The following is a 15145-nucleotide window of genomic DNA, read 5'->3' as shown; positions in this document are numbered from 1 at the left end:
CTACGAGACGCCAACGTGACAGCTCACAATCGACAGACGTTTTCGGCCAGTGGTGTCTCGTCAACGCACCTCGCCACTTCGAAGCAGGGCTGTAACTTGCATTATATAGTGCTGCCGCCATAATAAACAAGAATCCTACGCGCACCAGATCTACCAATCCCACTACCGGCAGGGCTAACAGGGTTCCTAGTCATGTTGTGCTCAGATTTATTTATCGCGATACTGTAATAATAAGTATGCTGCACGAGCACCACATACCAGGTACAGCGTCTCCTGAACTGCGCCGCCGTACAAGTCCGTCGCCTGCGATTATCTTCCTGCACCTCCACCCTGCTTCCGACTTATCTCATGATCCTGCCTTGACCTGACAACGTGAACCCGGTCGCGCTCCACATCCTACATGAACTCTATGCACACCCCAACCTCCGAGTCTCCACCTCACATAACAATACTGCGGACCTCTCAGCTGGTTTCTCACTGGACCTCATTTGCTCTTACTACAACTACTGGTTGACTGACTGGACGTACCATGTCACGATATCTGCTCTGCCAACGATCTGATCTACTTTGGAATCTGTGCTTACGAGCATCTGCCTACGACAGCACCTTCTTACTGCAGTAAACAGGACCTCGTGCCCATCATGGATCCAGAAACTCTCGTGACCTTTCTCTTCCGCGCTCCACCTCACATTCGTACAGTCGAACTTCTAGGATCCTGGGATAATTTCACTCACACTTACCGCATGCACCATGATCGTCGACGAGGGACGGGCTTCTGGAGCGGATGCTTCAAGTTTGAGAACATTGTCTTCGACGGCGACAGCCCGAAACCGAATTGGTCTCGGCCCCGATCTGGAGGATTAAAGCAAGGTGGTACTTACTGGTACTACTATCGCTTGGACTTCGACATCGAGGCGTACGACGACTCGAGACGATGTACAGCGGATTGCCCGTTGATGCCAGGCCAGATGATGAATATGATTGAGGTTCCCACTGAAATGTTGTCGCCGCCTAGTCGATGTCGCAGTGCTTGTGGCGAGGGCATTGCTGGGACTTTGGCTGCGATGACCAGTATGCGGCCTCGTCAGACGCTGGAGCCGGGTGATAAATTTGCGGCGTTAAGGCCACCACCCGTGAGCAAGGTGCATGGGAGATGTATCTCTGATATGGCTCTCAACGGGAGGCTAGAAAGACCGGCGGTGTCCAGGAGGAGTTCTATCATTTCGCCACCTGCTTCACGGGATCGAGAGGAAGCAACTGGCGAATCGCCGGACGATCGACCCTCGAAGCGAAGGCGATCCAGTGATCGTAAGGCGTCTCAATGCACCGTCAGCACGCATGCGGAACAGAGCTGTCGCTACGGGTCCATTGTGGACGGCTATGCCACCAAGTTACCTCTCGTCGAAGCCGTCCACCCGAACCCGTTGGCTTCCTCGCCCGTAAACCAGGATGTGCGCAACGAGCTGCAGAGAGGTTTGCACCAATTCAATTTTGGCTTTGGCGAGAAGGCGATTGCAAAGCAGGAAGCAAGAGACCAGAGCCCGAGTAGTCCCTGCGCTCGTCGTGATTCCGTCTCAAGCTACGATAGTCGCGGGTCGAGCTCTCCAAGCAGCACGAGATCCTGTCCTGCTCAGCAACAAACCTGGTGCTCTTCCCATAATGCAGTAGATACCCACGCTGCAGACGACGGCACGACCATGTCACCCGATCCTTCATTGCCACTGAGCCACGAAATCGAGCCATCATCTGACTCTGGAGAAGAGCTCTGGTCGCCCACCTTCAGTGCAGACACTGTGAGCTCCAATGGCGGCCTTGACACCCCCTTCCGTCTGAGTGGAGGCTACTCGCACGGCATGGAGGGATCTTCACCCGAAGACCTGGACCACAACACCCAGAACATGAACGACGTGACCGAGCGACTAAAGACCCTGGATACGAGTACCAAAGCCGAGAGTTTGGCCAACCTCGGATTGCTACCAGAGCAGCCAGCGCTCGAACTCGCAGGTTTGGACAGCTGCATCTTCCCACTCCCACCACCAGCAGCAGCAGCAGCAGCGCCCGGCCGTGCACAAACCGACACAAATCTCAGCCGTAAACTTTTCGATCCCCCTATTGCGCTCCACCACGCAGGCCTACCGAGTCTAGGTTTCGACTTCAGCCGCAAAGCCGCCACGGAAGCTGCGAGCAGTCTGACGCTCTCCGTGACGAATATGGAGGATTTGTTCAGTGAGCTGGGATACTTGGGTGGCTGCATCAACTAAAATGAGCAGCAGAGGAAAATGGTGGCTTTTCCTTCTTGTTCTTCTTTTCCAGCGTTCAAGCAAGGATACCCGATTTGTAGATAGCAGATGCACAGCATAGCCAACCAGCACTCAAGGTGGGAATCATCCTCAGCTGACTGCCGAATTCTCGAGGTCGCGTGTGGATTAGATTCGGTGCTTCGTCTACATATCCAACCATACATCGCCGGAATCATCGTACATTGCGCCAACGCAATCGCCTTCCTTCGTAGCAGGTCATCCTAAAGTCAGACCCGAGATCCCTCGCCCAATCACTCCTTTTAACGCCACCGCCGTGCACCTAAAGCTTGCACGTGCGTTCCCAAATGAAACGCTGGCGATGAATGCAACATGATACGCTTTTGCATTTGCTTGCCCTTGCCCTTTCAAAATCGCCCATACACCCTGTACATGAATCGCAATCCCAAACATATCCCTTCGCCCACTCAGATCCTGCCGAGTTCAGACGCAGCAGCCATGAAGATCTGTTCGCGTGACCCCGGACGAAGTGTCACCGTCTTTCCCGATCAAAGCTCTTGCCGCCCATACTCACCCTCTCGCTCCCACCCGTGCCTACCCTTCTCGGAGGCCCAAACGAACCATGTTCTACCTTCCTCTTCCCATTCGCATCCTCGAAACTCGTTCTCTTTCGTCCCGACGCACCACTATCCTCATCACTATCGTCTTCAGCCAGATCCGCCAGTCCATTGGCAGCTTCGACATCATAACTATGCATGAGATGTGTCTGGTCTCCTCTCTCGCTGCTAAATTGGCCGTGCAAGGGATCTCGTAAACTCCAGCTCCCGCTCCGTCGATGCTGTCTTCCCACTCCATCTCCATCTAGACCCTCCTGACTCCGTCTCGCCTGCATACTCAATCTCGTCCCGAAACCCGCCAGGCCATCTACCGGGATCCCATCGACTTCGTGATAGTTCCCTCTTTGGTCGTTCTTACTTCTTATACCCAGGTTCTCTCCGTTAGGATCTTCTCGCGACAGGTTGAGGAGGTAGACTCCTGTGAATATGGTAAGGAAGCCGCAGAGGAGGGAGATGGTGTTGACGGTGTCATTGGTGTTGAAGCCGCGGAAGAGGATGAAGGAGGCGAGGAGGGTGAAGGTGGTGAAGGTTACGTAGTAGAGAGGGTTGACACTAGCAAATAATCATGTTAGCAAGGCTGCTTAAAGTTGATGGACGCGTGGGTTTGTCGTACATGTTCGTGCTGAATGTCGCCAAAGCTTTGTTAAAGTAGTTCAATTGTGTTGCGATGCAAAGTGCTACCATGATAGCGAAGACGTATGTAGAGGCGTGAGAGAGTTGATTCTCGCCTCGGAAGGTCATTTTGAGGGCTACACCGAGACCCTTGATCGCCATGATAGAGACGGAGCCGACGGTGGAGCAGATGCTGATGTAGATCATGGGATTCTGCTTGCCGTATCGTGGAGCGACGTAATAGATCATGCCGACGGAAAAGGCAAGTACGATGGCGCCGTAGAAGAGAAAGCCTGCATTTGACATGTCAGCATAGCCACACCTCTCTCATCCTCCTCCATACAAAGCATGTCTTCAGAGATGTAGATATATGTCCACTCACCAGGCATAAGGGCATAACTCAACAACTCATTGACATCCTTAACCTCCTTATCCGGCGGCGCATGCAAAACAATCACCACACTCCCTATCAAACACGTCGCACACCCCACCCTACCCAACACCCCCAACTTCTCCTCCAAGAAATAACTCCCCAGCACCGCCCCAATCAACACACTCAGTGCCCCCAATGGGGTGACCAATATCGCAGGCGCGAAGGCGTAGGCGGAGAAATTACACAGCTCGCCGATGACCATGGTGATCATCCCGCCCCACCACGTTGGGTTGCGGAGGTAGACGAAGCCTTCACCTTCAAACCCGTGAGCGGCGGCGGCGGCATTGAGGCCCTTTTTGGTGATTACGAAGGAGGCGCCTATGCCGACGGAAGAGGTGACGGCCAGCGCCAGGCCGATGTATTTGTCTTCTATCATTTTTGCAGGGTGATGTGACGTGCGGTCGATATAAGCGAGGGTGTTGTTCTTGGTGCGTGGTCGAGGAAGGAGCGACGGGGTGCGCTATTGTTTGCGCATTATCGTTCGGTCGAGTCGTGTGGTGTGCTGTGATGTGTAATACGGTGATGGCTAAATGCAGTAAAGACCGGTGGGAGGGCGTCAATATCGTGTGCTCGTGTGGGCAAATACAACGGTCGTGAGGTGTATGACAGTATGATAGAAGACGACTGCGATAGCCAGGGATGCGGGCCAAACAACCGAAAGGCACAGCCCAGCTCTTCTAACTATGGATAAGCTTTGGACGAAAGGGATTCGTGGCTTTGTCTCGTTTCTAGTCAAGATATGGGTCCTATGCTTTCGTGCTTACGCTCAGCAACTGCTCTCCCAGATGTAATAACAGCAGTCGTAGTGTGACAGACATCTGGCTGGCTAGACAGACGTTATACGCCTCGTGGCCTCGGTCGTCAGCTATTGTGAGCTGAGATCACCTATTGGCTTCGCCTGCAGACGCCGCGAATAGCTTCGCTCGCGGCCAACGGCTTTCCTCAGAATGCGGCTCGGCGGGCGGTGGACCCTGATGGCTAAATGGGAAGGCAAGCGTGGCGCTTCCTCCTCTTCATCACATCTTACATGTATACGTGTTTCCAGCTATCTGCCACAGAGGCCACTGCCACCATAGTATCGACATCACGGGACTTATGGCTGTCAATGTGCTAGCTACTTACCATGGTGGTCGATGGGGAAGAGGCAACGCCTTGACATGCTCGCGGCCACAAGACAATGCATGGTAAGGTAGGATGTTTCAATGCTATTGACAATCGTGTACCAGTATCTCCGCAACAGGGAGAGCATTGTCATCGGCATCAATCGCACTTAGCAGAAAGCCAAGAACATTGGACCATTAAGGGAATGCTTTGAGATAACAACATCCATACAAGCAAGGCATCAACCACAATCTCGAAGCACAACCCCCTCCACTCATCCCTCACTTCTTTCCATCCCTCCTCCTCTTCTTCTTCTTTTTGTCTCCACCCTCCTTCCTATCACCATCACCGCCCTCACTCCCCTCCTCGTCACCGCTCTCCTTGCGCTTCTTGTTCTTCTTACCCGGCCCTGGCTGGAAGACACCATTGAAGTCCCGCCACATCTCCGCCATCCGCGCAAGCTGGGCGTCGACGCTGGTCTGGCTGCGCTGGGCATTCGGAAACTTGTCGTTGAAATCCTTCAACGCCTCAGCAGCACCGCCCAATAGACGACGACGACCATCGGCCTTCACCAGCATGTCGAAGAGGTACTTCTTCTGCGGGTTGGTGTAGTCGATGTATGCCTTCTTGCGCTTGTTGGGCCAGAAGTTACGCTCGGAAGTCATCTCGCGCCATTTGTTGAGCTTGTTTAAGTCCTCCTTGGACTCCCAGCTCATCTTGGCGTAGCCGAGCCATTGGGCGAATTTGCCGCGTTTGCTCACAATGAAACGCTTGTGCGCTTCTGGCTGACCAAGACGAGCGACGGAACGATCGACGGTAACTTGACGACCATCGAAGAGACGGCTCTGGTAATGAGCTGTTTCATCGCCAGTCTGGTCGTGCTCACCACCTGCCTCACCATTCGTAGGCTCGTGGGTGAGCTTGGTCTCCTTATCGACCTGGCCATTACCGATGCCGACAACGGGCTCACCATCGCTTCCCGCAGCAGCTGGCGGTGTGCCCTCAGGAACCCATACAAGATCGATACCATCCGTGGGGTCGAGCACGTCTTCATCAGCAGCCATGCGACCTTGCTGGCGCCGGCGAACAGCAAAGACCTCATCGGCAGTTGGGTCTGCTCGATCACCAAGACCGTATGCATCTTGCCCACCCAGGTTGATCCTTGCCAGAGCACGGTCACCATGGGCAACGAAGGCGTAGAAGCCGTGCCGAGTCGAAGGTCTACTTGGATTCCAAGCATCGCGGACAGGAACCCACACCGTGTTCGGGCCAACGTCTGCAGGTGTAGCACGATTGGTGTTGTTGGGCAGACGGCCGGCTTGCCGTGTCCGCTCGACTTGCTGATGGCTGCTGTAACCCATCTCAGCTGCCACCACGCCGTCGTGAGGTTCTAGCCACTCCCAGTGACCGGATCCCCATGGCACCTCACCAGGGTTCGGCATGTTGCCCGCAGCTTGGGCGTCGTTGTATAGGCGGGCCAGTTGGTTGCATGTGCGTATGGGATGTGGGTTGTTGGCGCGCCATTCACGGTACGCGGCCGTATTCACCAGGTCGGTGGCTCGGGTGTTGCTGAGTGCGTGATGTTGGAGGGCGTCGTTGTCGAGGGAAGGTGGAGAGGTAGGAGACGGCGAATGGTCAGAGGGACGCATGGTCTTCTTGCCTTCTCCTGGGTTCGACTTGGGCGCCATTGGTACAGTTGGAGATGTGCGTCGGTGGTGAATGGAGAGAGGACGAGGATGCTGGCTGGTGTATGATAGCCGGTAAGGTGGTGGAAGAGCTGCGAGACGCTGTTGATAAGGCGTCGGAGGTTGTGTGGACTTGTGGACGTTGAGAGGAAGAACCGAAAGAGTCTGTTGTGTATCAGAAATGCTTCGAACAGTTCGTGCTAAGCTGGCGAGCAGAAATAGGAGAATTTCGACGTGCGTGCGGGTGACGAAGGCGGAAGGTAGGTGGGTCTCTGGTCACCACTAGCGCCAACAGCGCGGGTGGTCCGTGGCATTCACTTTGTGGTGAGGAGAGGTGAGCTTGGGGAGGAGTGCGGAGAGAAGAGGGGTGGGGACGTACCATCAAAGTCTTCGTAGTCGACAACGGGCGGTGGAGACATGGTTGAGATAGGGGGGTTAGAGAGTATATATCAGATTGTAAGTGCGGGTGTAGGTGGATGGAGGACACGATGTGGGAATGAATCTGGAGGTGGGTGTGGATTTGAGGGAGGCATATATGGACTACAGACGGCTTTGGACTGCGCAGTCGTTTGGTGATGTCTAAAGAAAGCATTGTTGGCAGCAAACGATAATGTAGCAGCAAACGATAATGTACATTGACGTTGAAAGATGAGCAGAAGCTGTAGCGAGTCCCGCGAGATGTTATAGCAAATGATGTGCTCTCATTGATTGCGGTATGCGGTGGCTATGTTATCGCACGGCAGCTAGATCTACTATGCATGTATCTCTGAGATAGTGGTCAACACAGGAGAACGCAGCAAGTACTCTGTTCTCTGGAACGCTTCACGGAGGACGGCTGACAGGCCTTCGAAGACTAGCAAGGCAGTGTACGTGGTAGACATCCACCGTGTCGTCTCTCTATTGTCGTTGAGAGCAAAGGCCATGGTATGACACGGTGGTAGGATGTGCCAACGTCGCTGCCACGAGGTAGCTGTCCGAGACGATATAGTAAGACTTATCGTTGTCTGACGCTCGAGTGGACAGCTTTTAGTGTGGCACGAGAGCAAGACCAGCAAACTTATATAGTGATAATAGAATGTCATTGGTCATTATGTGCCATCCCAACTGAAATTCATAGGAGCAGAGATCATGGAATAAATCCCGAGAGTAGAAGAGCACAGGTGCCATCGACACACCTCTTCTCAGACAAGCCCCTTACAGAATCTTGTAAGGTTCGCCAGAAACTTCCTCGGTCCTCTTGACAGACGCCCTGTAGCTCTCTTGAGACTCCAAAAGATCACAATATGCCACCAACTTAGGATAGTCGACTTTGGTGATCTTCTTCGACACTCGGACGGCGGCCAGTAGCGGGAAGGACATTGTGATATCCGCTGCCGTGAGCTCGGAGCCACAGAGGAACCTGCCGTTGTTTGGCGAAGTGGCGAGTTGCGATTCCAGGAAGGTGAAGTGCGTCTTGAGGCTCTGAGTTAAGAAAGCGGAATACACCCTTGAGGCAATGGCTCGGGTGATGGGTTTGATGAAGAAGGGGGTCTGCGGATTGTCGCCGATTTCTGTCATGGTGTCAATCAATACTCTTTCGCTGTTGTGGGAAGCATGAGTGGAAAGAGGCTTACGATCAATGATCAGGCAAATCAACAGCAGTCCCATCAAGGAGCCTTCGGCATAATGCATGAAGAATCTATATCTGATCCATTCCTCCGTCTCGCCACCGATTTGTCCCTCCTTGCCTTCTTGGTATCGTTTCGGCACGAGGTGGGGGGCGAAGTAGTCGCAGATGTACTCTGTGATCAGACCCGTCTCGGCCAGAACAATAGGCTGAGGAGTCTTGGAGGTTTCGACAGTGATTACGGGTGATTTGCCCAGAGGATGGATCTTTTTCAGTTCGGCAGGGGCGAGTTGGTCGGATCCACGGTTGTAGGTTTTGATGTCCCAATCCAGACCTTTGGATTCCTGGAGGAGCCAGACGATGCGTTGGGCGCGGGACTTGTTGAGCCTGCAATCGCGTCAGCACAAGATCTTATCATTCTGCAAACAAATTCTCGATTCGCCCAGGGAGTCCAGATCGTACAGAAGGTCAATGGGGAGATGCAGACACTCGGAACGTACCAGTGAAGCACAACTTTGGGTTGCTCATGAGCTTCTGCCATCATATTCTTCGAGACGCTGGCGACGTGAGTTACTTGAAAATGATGCAGCTCTACAAACCTGGGAAGCCTGCCACTATATATGGTTTCCCATCATGTGCATTAAACGTGCCTCGGATACACGTATCTCGGAACCGACACATCCGAACAGCGGCACAGCCCGATATCTAACCATATCGGGAGCGGTATGCGACTGTCTGCGAAAGCGAGCATGAGCTCACTACTAGGTACTGGCCATTGACACCTGACAATTGGCATACGCATCTCCAACCATGAGGCCAACAATCGTGAGGATGGCGGGTCACACTGATAGTAGGTATTGGTGGAGGCTGGAGGAGGAGCAGAAATGCTGACGTGTGCTTGATAGGCGTCCATATGGACCCAGCGTTGGTCAAATATGCCAGTACGTACCCACCCATTGCTTCAGCACGAGCGTGAAGATATGCGCAGGGGGGGACAACCGGGTACAGATAGAGGAGTCGGGGAAGAGCTCGGCGAGAGCAGGAAGGAAGAAGAGGGAGTTGCATGGACTGACAGCTCTTAGATATGTATGTGAAGCGACACGAGTACTTCAAATGGACACCGCGAACAGCCTGGCTATCCGTCGTATACATCCTGGCAGTACCAGCAGGCTTCCTCTACATGGGCTGGAAGACAGATGTAAGAGATGAGGTGAACTTCAGAGGCGAAGGATGGAATACTGACTATTCTAGGGCAAATACTCGCTACGCGGCAAGCTACGAGGGGACACGATTGCAGAATTCTGAGCTACTCTGGGCTGATGGCGAGGGAATATGGCGTTATGGATTTGGCATACAAGAACGCGCGGGACGAAGAGAAAGCTTTGCGAAGTGTATTGTACATACTGACCAAACACTTCAATGCCTAGCATGTCTCTGTTTCTATCATGACCATGTGTATCAAAGGGCCAAGCAGGGTATCATAACGCCAGGCAACGCCAATTCCGAGACACCGTCGCATCTATGATGCGGTATACACCCTCCAACTGGCCCACTCCCAGTACGCTGTGTCAAACGCAGTAGCATTCGTCGCCACGAAATTCGAACAAGTCCCGGGGCAGCCACTCTGAGTGCTGTACACACTTGTCGACCCGGCCCAGTCACCGCAGAGATCGATGTTGGCAATGATGCTCTGGTTCTTGAAGTGGCTGCTGATATCACAGTGCGTGCTTGGGAAGTCGGCCAGAGGTTCAGGCCAAACACTTGGATCTGGCGCGGTAGTGTTTGTGACATCAGTCGGGATATTGGATGGTATGCTGTTTCGCGCGAAGAACCACACACGGATGCCGGCGTCGCGAAGTTCCATGGCGTAGATACCGCCGCGATTTGCATTAAAGCCGGCGCCGTAGCTGTCTACCGGTCCTTGTACACCACAGCCGGCATTCGAATCTGTCTCGTTACAGCAATTCGTGGTGAGGGCTTTGCCCGTCTCCTTTCGCTTGACGTTCATCTTGCAATTGTTGCTGGTATGGAGGGTCGTTTGGACGCCCGTGTTGGCTTTGTTGACAGCCTCCATGACATCAATCTCACCTAGATCGTGGGTCAGTGGTGTAATGACAGATCACTGATGCAATACTTACCCTTCAGAGGCCAGTCCGTCTCATCCGCTAGCCACAGTGCGTTCCACGTACTGCATCCGTACGGCGAGTTGAGTACGTCGAAGATAAAAAGACCTTGATCATACTGCTTTTTGGAGGATATGCGCACGCTATAGCGACCTGTACTCGCATTCTCATCCGTGGTATCCACTCGTAGTATTGCAGAGCTCTGGGAAGCATATGTGAGGTTGTACTGCGCACTCATGGCGGTGGCTGCCGGCACATAGTGCACAAAGCCATGAGTCGGATCATAGCCCGTAAAGTAGTCGAAATTGTCGAAGAAGGATGATCCGTGGTATGTGTCTTGCAATGTGTATGACAGTGGCGAATAGTCCGGGTAGGCGCTCTTCTGGGTGCCAACGACAGCGCCGATGATGATCACTGCAACGATCATTGCTGCTACGACTCCAACGATGATCCAGATCTTCTTGCTCCAATTGCGTGGCGACCACTTCGATCCATTTGAGGGTGCTGGTTTCTCGAAAGACTGTGACCCGTAGCCATGGCCCTCCAGTGCGAAGCTCGACTTGTTGGAGTAATTAGACATCGCAGCGGTATCTTTGATGTAAGAAGACAGAGATGGTGGCGATATGATAGAAACGTGTATCCGCAGAACAAGAAGTATAATCCTATGCACTGAGTAAGGTACTTACACTCCAAGATCTATTACGGTACCAAATGCGTGCGCGTCTGTCGCGGTTGAGAGTTCGCCATGGCAATGACGATCTCGGTAGTGCGGCGAAGTGTCGTTGCCTATAGTAATGATCTTGTCGATGAGTGCTTGCCCTGACGCGTCACATCTCCACTAATGGAGCTTTTTCGGATGGTGCGCATTCCGAGTTGTTTTACGACTACATGTAGGTATACTAGGTCTGCTGGATCTTGCAAGTAGTAGTGGCCAATACCAACGCCAACGCTGTTGAGAGGCCATGTCCAAATTCATCAGCAGGGAGCGATAGTTGTCATCGATGGCATCCTGACTGAGTAGCTTGTTGCAGTAGTACTCGCCACATAAGCAGCACGACGTTCCGATGGCACAGTACGCAGGGCATGTGAATGTAGGGACTTGGCTGTAACACTTCTCGGTGATAATACAGCATCGCTGCTGGTGTGCTGATGGAGGCATTGTCGAACTCGTACGAAGGTGCAGTGTAGTTGCTTCGAATGGTCAGCAAGAGTCGTGGGTGGTGATTTCCTGATCTGCCCCATGCGCGAACCCCGCTACGCTGAACTGAACTGAGGTCGTTTCACATGCCTCCAACAACATCACTCCTCGAAAAGCTAGCACTGAATTCCATCTCGCTGCCATTCACTGCCCATTAAGAAGGCGTCATAAGAATGCGATGTCTAGCTCCAGAAGTCGCTCCAATAGCGAAACACAAACAAGACCAGAAACTTCAAACAGATCCCCAGCCTCATCAGCGCCCTTTGGCATGCAATTCGGCTTAGCAAGACACAGGAGAACACTCGAACGCCAGCGAGTGCGCAGTCCGCCGTTGAGCTCCGAGGATCTAGATTTCATGCCTATGATCTCGAAAGCCACGTCTTCTAAGAGAAAGGCGTCCACCCCCGTGGTTACACCCCCTGACATAACCGATCAGGGACCAGTAATTCGTGCCTACGACCTGTTCCAAGGCGACCTTCCTACCAGCACGACGCTGCCGCGCTCGTTACCAGCTCTGGATGCCATAGATAGTGGCGGAGAAGATGATGCTGGCCACATGTTTGCTTTGACCAACGAATTCCGAACGTGGACGCGGCGGCAACAGCAACAACAACTTAACACACCAACACAGACATGCCCACCAAGCTCTGTTGCTCTCATCTACCAAGCTTACAAAGATGACTGTCTGCACTACCTACCTCTACGTACAATCCGATCCTCGAATCGCTCCAGCGACTATATTATACCGCTGGCGTGTCGTCAGCGCTTCGAGCCGCAGCTCGGAGGCGAAGAATCTTCGAGAGTCATCTGGCCATCGGACGAGCTACCAGTAGAGCTGTTCGACAATATCACCGGCTTCTTGACTCGTGACGACATGCAGTCAATGCGCTTGGTCAACCGCGAGTTTGAGAGGAAAGTGTCGATGTCGTTCTTCACTACCTCTGTTGTCCCTTTCAACACGGAGCTATACGACATGATAGAGGATGACACGAAAATTACCGAGCTGCCACTACCCCAGGTTTGTACTAAACCCAGCAAGGGTAAAGGTAGAGCAATGTCGAGCAGCCTCAATTGGAAGAATGCGAGCGAAGACCCGGATGGTAAAGTCTACAAGGGTCATGGACTCAAAGTCTTCCAAGGCTTTGGTCCTCACATCCGAAGATTCGGCATGAGCTTCGAGGTCTCTGAGCAGCACCTCTCCAATCCACCGGTGAAGAAGGAGCTCGATGACATTACATCTTATCATGGGTACTACAACTGGCCGCACCCGTATTATCGGCGCTTTGATGCCTTGACAGGTCTCGAGACTGCAGCGGATGAGACATCCAGGATGAAAGAAGCCTTCGAGAAGCTTGAGGTCGTGAAAGAGCTCGGTCTTTCGATTGATAGCGGCCTGGGCTGGCTCACTGGCCCAGACCAATCTGCGCATGCCAAGGTGTTCGGACGACCGTCTCCCGTGTTTGGTAAGGGAGTAGATGCATCGAAGCATACCCTCAAAGCCACCTCGGATTTCTGGTCAGCTCTGCAAGGAGATGTTGCTGAAGCTCCACAGATGCAGCATGAGTCTACCTTGACGTATCGGTCGTTAGACATGTCACCTAATAGCCTCGCTGGTCTCGAGGACACCATCTACGCCAACACCTCACTCTGGCTAAAGGCTCCCATATCACAGGTGATACCCGATCTCCACCGCCAATCAGGATGCTTCGGCGTTGTGTACTGCTACACAGCCCAGCTAGATTCGCTTCTGCAGGCGGGCAACATGAGCGCTGTCAAGCCGGCGGAACTTTGTAAGGGCCAGAAAGAATGGTTGTTGGAGACCGAGTGGGCACAACGAGCTTTCCTCGAATGTTATATGTTGGCCATGACTGGCACACCATTAAACTTCTCACGCATCACGACTCTCAATATCGCCAAACTGTCTTCCGGCTTCATACAGACGATTGCTGCAGAGCACTTCTGGCAGGCGCTACCAGCACTTAAGGACTTGACTCTTTTGATCACTCCAGAATGGCGCTCGGCGAACAAGGATGCTGCCGGCTTTGCCGAATTGACTCTTAAGAACCCGAGCGATGCCGTGTCAAGCTTCTATGGTTTGTTACATGACCGCATCTGGGGTATCGCTACCATCAAGAAGTTGAGGATTGGGTACACGTCCGAATGTGGTGAGCATGCACCCGGAATGTTTGCTCGCAACACCAATATTCTTCCTGCTCCGGTTGTTCGACTAGAATTTGCCACAGCTGCCAATCCACCAGTGGATGCCATACTCACTTTTCCGTACGTGGAAGAGCTTGTGCTCGAGAACTGCTGGCTGACGCCGGTCGTGCTGGAAGGCCTGGTTACGGAGCACGCGCAGCAAGAGCTTAAGCAATTATCCCTGATCTCGGTGTCTTTGACAGCGCACCCTCACTTCCCAGCAGCAGCGAACGTTCAGCAAGGGCAGGCTATGGCGATGGTGCAGCAGAACCAACAAAACGCACAAGCTCAGCAGATGTTCGCAATGGGCCTTGGACCTGTCCAGCCACCCCCAATGCCACAAGCTGTGGTGCATATCCTGAATCATGGCAATCCTACCCCCCAACAAGTGGCGTACGTACAGCAGTGGCAAAACAACATGCAGCAATTGCAACAACAGCAAATTCAGGCTGCACAGCTCCATCAGATGGGACAACAGTGGAATTTGCATGGCGGTATCCTCGGCGCGATCAACCATCATCAGGCACAGCCGACTCGTCACTGGAGCGAACCACATCGTGATGGCTCATGGGCTCATCTCCTGGACCTGGTCGGGCCAGGAGCCAAACTGGCGTCCTTCAGCCCAGACCCTCACCGCCGGGGTGTCCTTGGGTCTGCATTAATCGGCGAAGAGGAGGCAGTACCCATCACTACCAACGTTCGCAAGATCCTCCTACAGTCCTGCGGCTACGTTCGCCTCCCTTCACCGTCCTTCGACCAGAGCACAATCGAACACGGCACCCATATGCTCTCGCCTTGGTTCCGAACCAGACAAGCGGTACTCAAGTCTCTCATGCTCGAGGCTCGTGATCGGAACTTGGGTACCATTGCCCAATTCATGCCTGCGCGTGAGCTGGAGGCTTTGAGATTCGCTTGGGGCGTCACGGAAGGCTGGAGAGGGGTTGAGGGGTTAGAAGGAAGAGAGGTCGAAAGTGAGTATGACGGCTTGGCCACTGGCGGCACGGGTAGAGTGTCGGGGATCGTGCAGGCATTGGATTGAGCCCAAGACCCCGACTCTGTAGCTAGGGTCCAGTCTTGCGCCGTGTCCTAGCCTTTGAATATTCGGCGAAGAGACGCCAGGCATGCGGCAATCAGAGCCCAAGAGCATCCACACTTCATGGTTGGGCGGGTATTGGGGAGCGGCGATATGCGGTCATGTGCGACGAATCTCGTTGTGCGAAGTGCTTGACGAACAAACGGCACTGACGGCGTGGCAGAGCACGAGATGCATGCAATCTGGCCGCGAGGTTATCAGATATCTTATTGGCGGCGTG

At 53.4% G+C, this 15145-nt stretch overlaps 6 protein-coding genes across 6 annotated transcripts; 2 read left to right on the top strand and 4 right to left on the bottom strand.

Moving 5' to 3' along the window:
• Positions 1-641: 641 nt before the first annotated feature.
• On the top strand, positions 642-2261 carry LTS14_000914 (uncharacterized protein; the record flags this gene model as incomplete). Its single annotated transcript, XM_064833623.1, has 1 exon — positions 642-2261. One exon carries the CDS (start codon positions 642-644, stop codon positions 2259-2261), a length of 1620 nt encoding a protein of 539 aa, XP_064698584.1.
• Positions 2262-2790: 529 nt separating this feature from the next.
• Positions 2791-4296, bottom strand: LTS14_000913 (uncharacterized protein; the record flags this gene model as incomplete). The annotated part of the gene is made up of 3 exons (XM_064833622.1): positions 2791-3427; positions 3489-3780; positions 3870-4296. The coding sequence occupies 3 exons, from the start codon at positions 4294-4296 to the stop codon at positions 2791-2793; spliced, it is 1356 nt and encodes a 451-aa protein (XP_064698583.1).
• Positions 4297-5302: 1006 nt separating this feature from the next.
• Positions 5303-7125, bottom strand: LTS14_000912 (uncharacterized protein; the record flags this gene model as incomplete). Its single annotated transcript, XM_064833621.1, has 2 exons — positions 5303-6978; positions 7086-7125. The coding sequence occupies 2 exons, from the start codon at positions 7123-7125 to the stop codon at positions 5303-5305; spliced, it is 1716 nt and encodes a 571-aa protein (XP_064698582.1).
• A 775-nt stretch (positions 7126-7900) lies between these two features.
• GTT1 (bifunctional glutathione transferase/peroxidase) lies at positions 7901-8853 on the bottom strand (the record flags this gene model as incomplete). Its single annotated transcript, XM_064833620.1, has 2 exons — positions 7901-8699; positions 8813-8853. 2 exons carry the CDS (start codon positions 8851-8853, stop codon positions 7901-7903), a joined length of 840 nt encoding a protein of 279 aa, XP_064698581.1.
• Positions 8854-9831: 978 nt separating this feature from the next.
• On the bottom strand, positions 9832-11015 carry LTS14_000910 (uncharacterized protein; the record flags this gene model as incomplete). The annotated part of the gene is made up of 2 exons (XM_064833619.1): positions 9832-10400; positions 10451-11015. 2 exons carry the CDS (start codon positions 11013-11015, stop codon positions 9832-9834), a joined length of 1134 nt encoding a protein of 377 aa, XP_064698580.1.
• Positions 11016-11901: 886 nt separating this feature from the next.
• LTS14_000909 (uncharacterized protein) lies at positions 11902-14871 on the top strand (the record flags this gene model as incomplete). Its single annotated transcript, XM_064833618.1, has 2 exons — positions 11902-13096; positions 13154-14871. 2 exons carry the CDS (start codon positions 11902-11904, stop codon positions 14869-14871), a joined length of 2913 nt encoding a protein of 970 aa, XP_064698579.1.
• Positions 14872-15145: the final 274 nt, after the last annotated feature.

This window comes from Recurvomyces mirabilis, assembly GCF_035927965.1.
Source record: "Recurvomyces mirabilis strain CCFEE 5264 chromosome Unknown scaffold_2, whole genome shotgun sequence".
In the NCBI taxonomy this organism is placed as follows: Eukaryota; Fungi; Ascomycota; class Dothideomycetes; order Mycosphaerellales; family Teratosphaeriaceae; genus Recurvomyces; species Recurvomyces mirabilis.
Note: the sequence above shows the minus strand (reverse complement) of the source record. Positions and strands in the feature narration are given on the sequence as shown.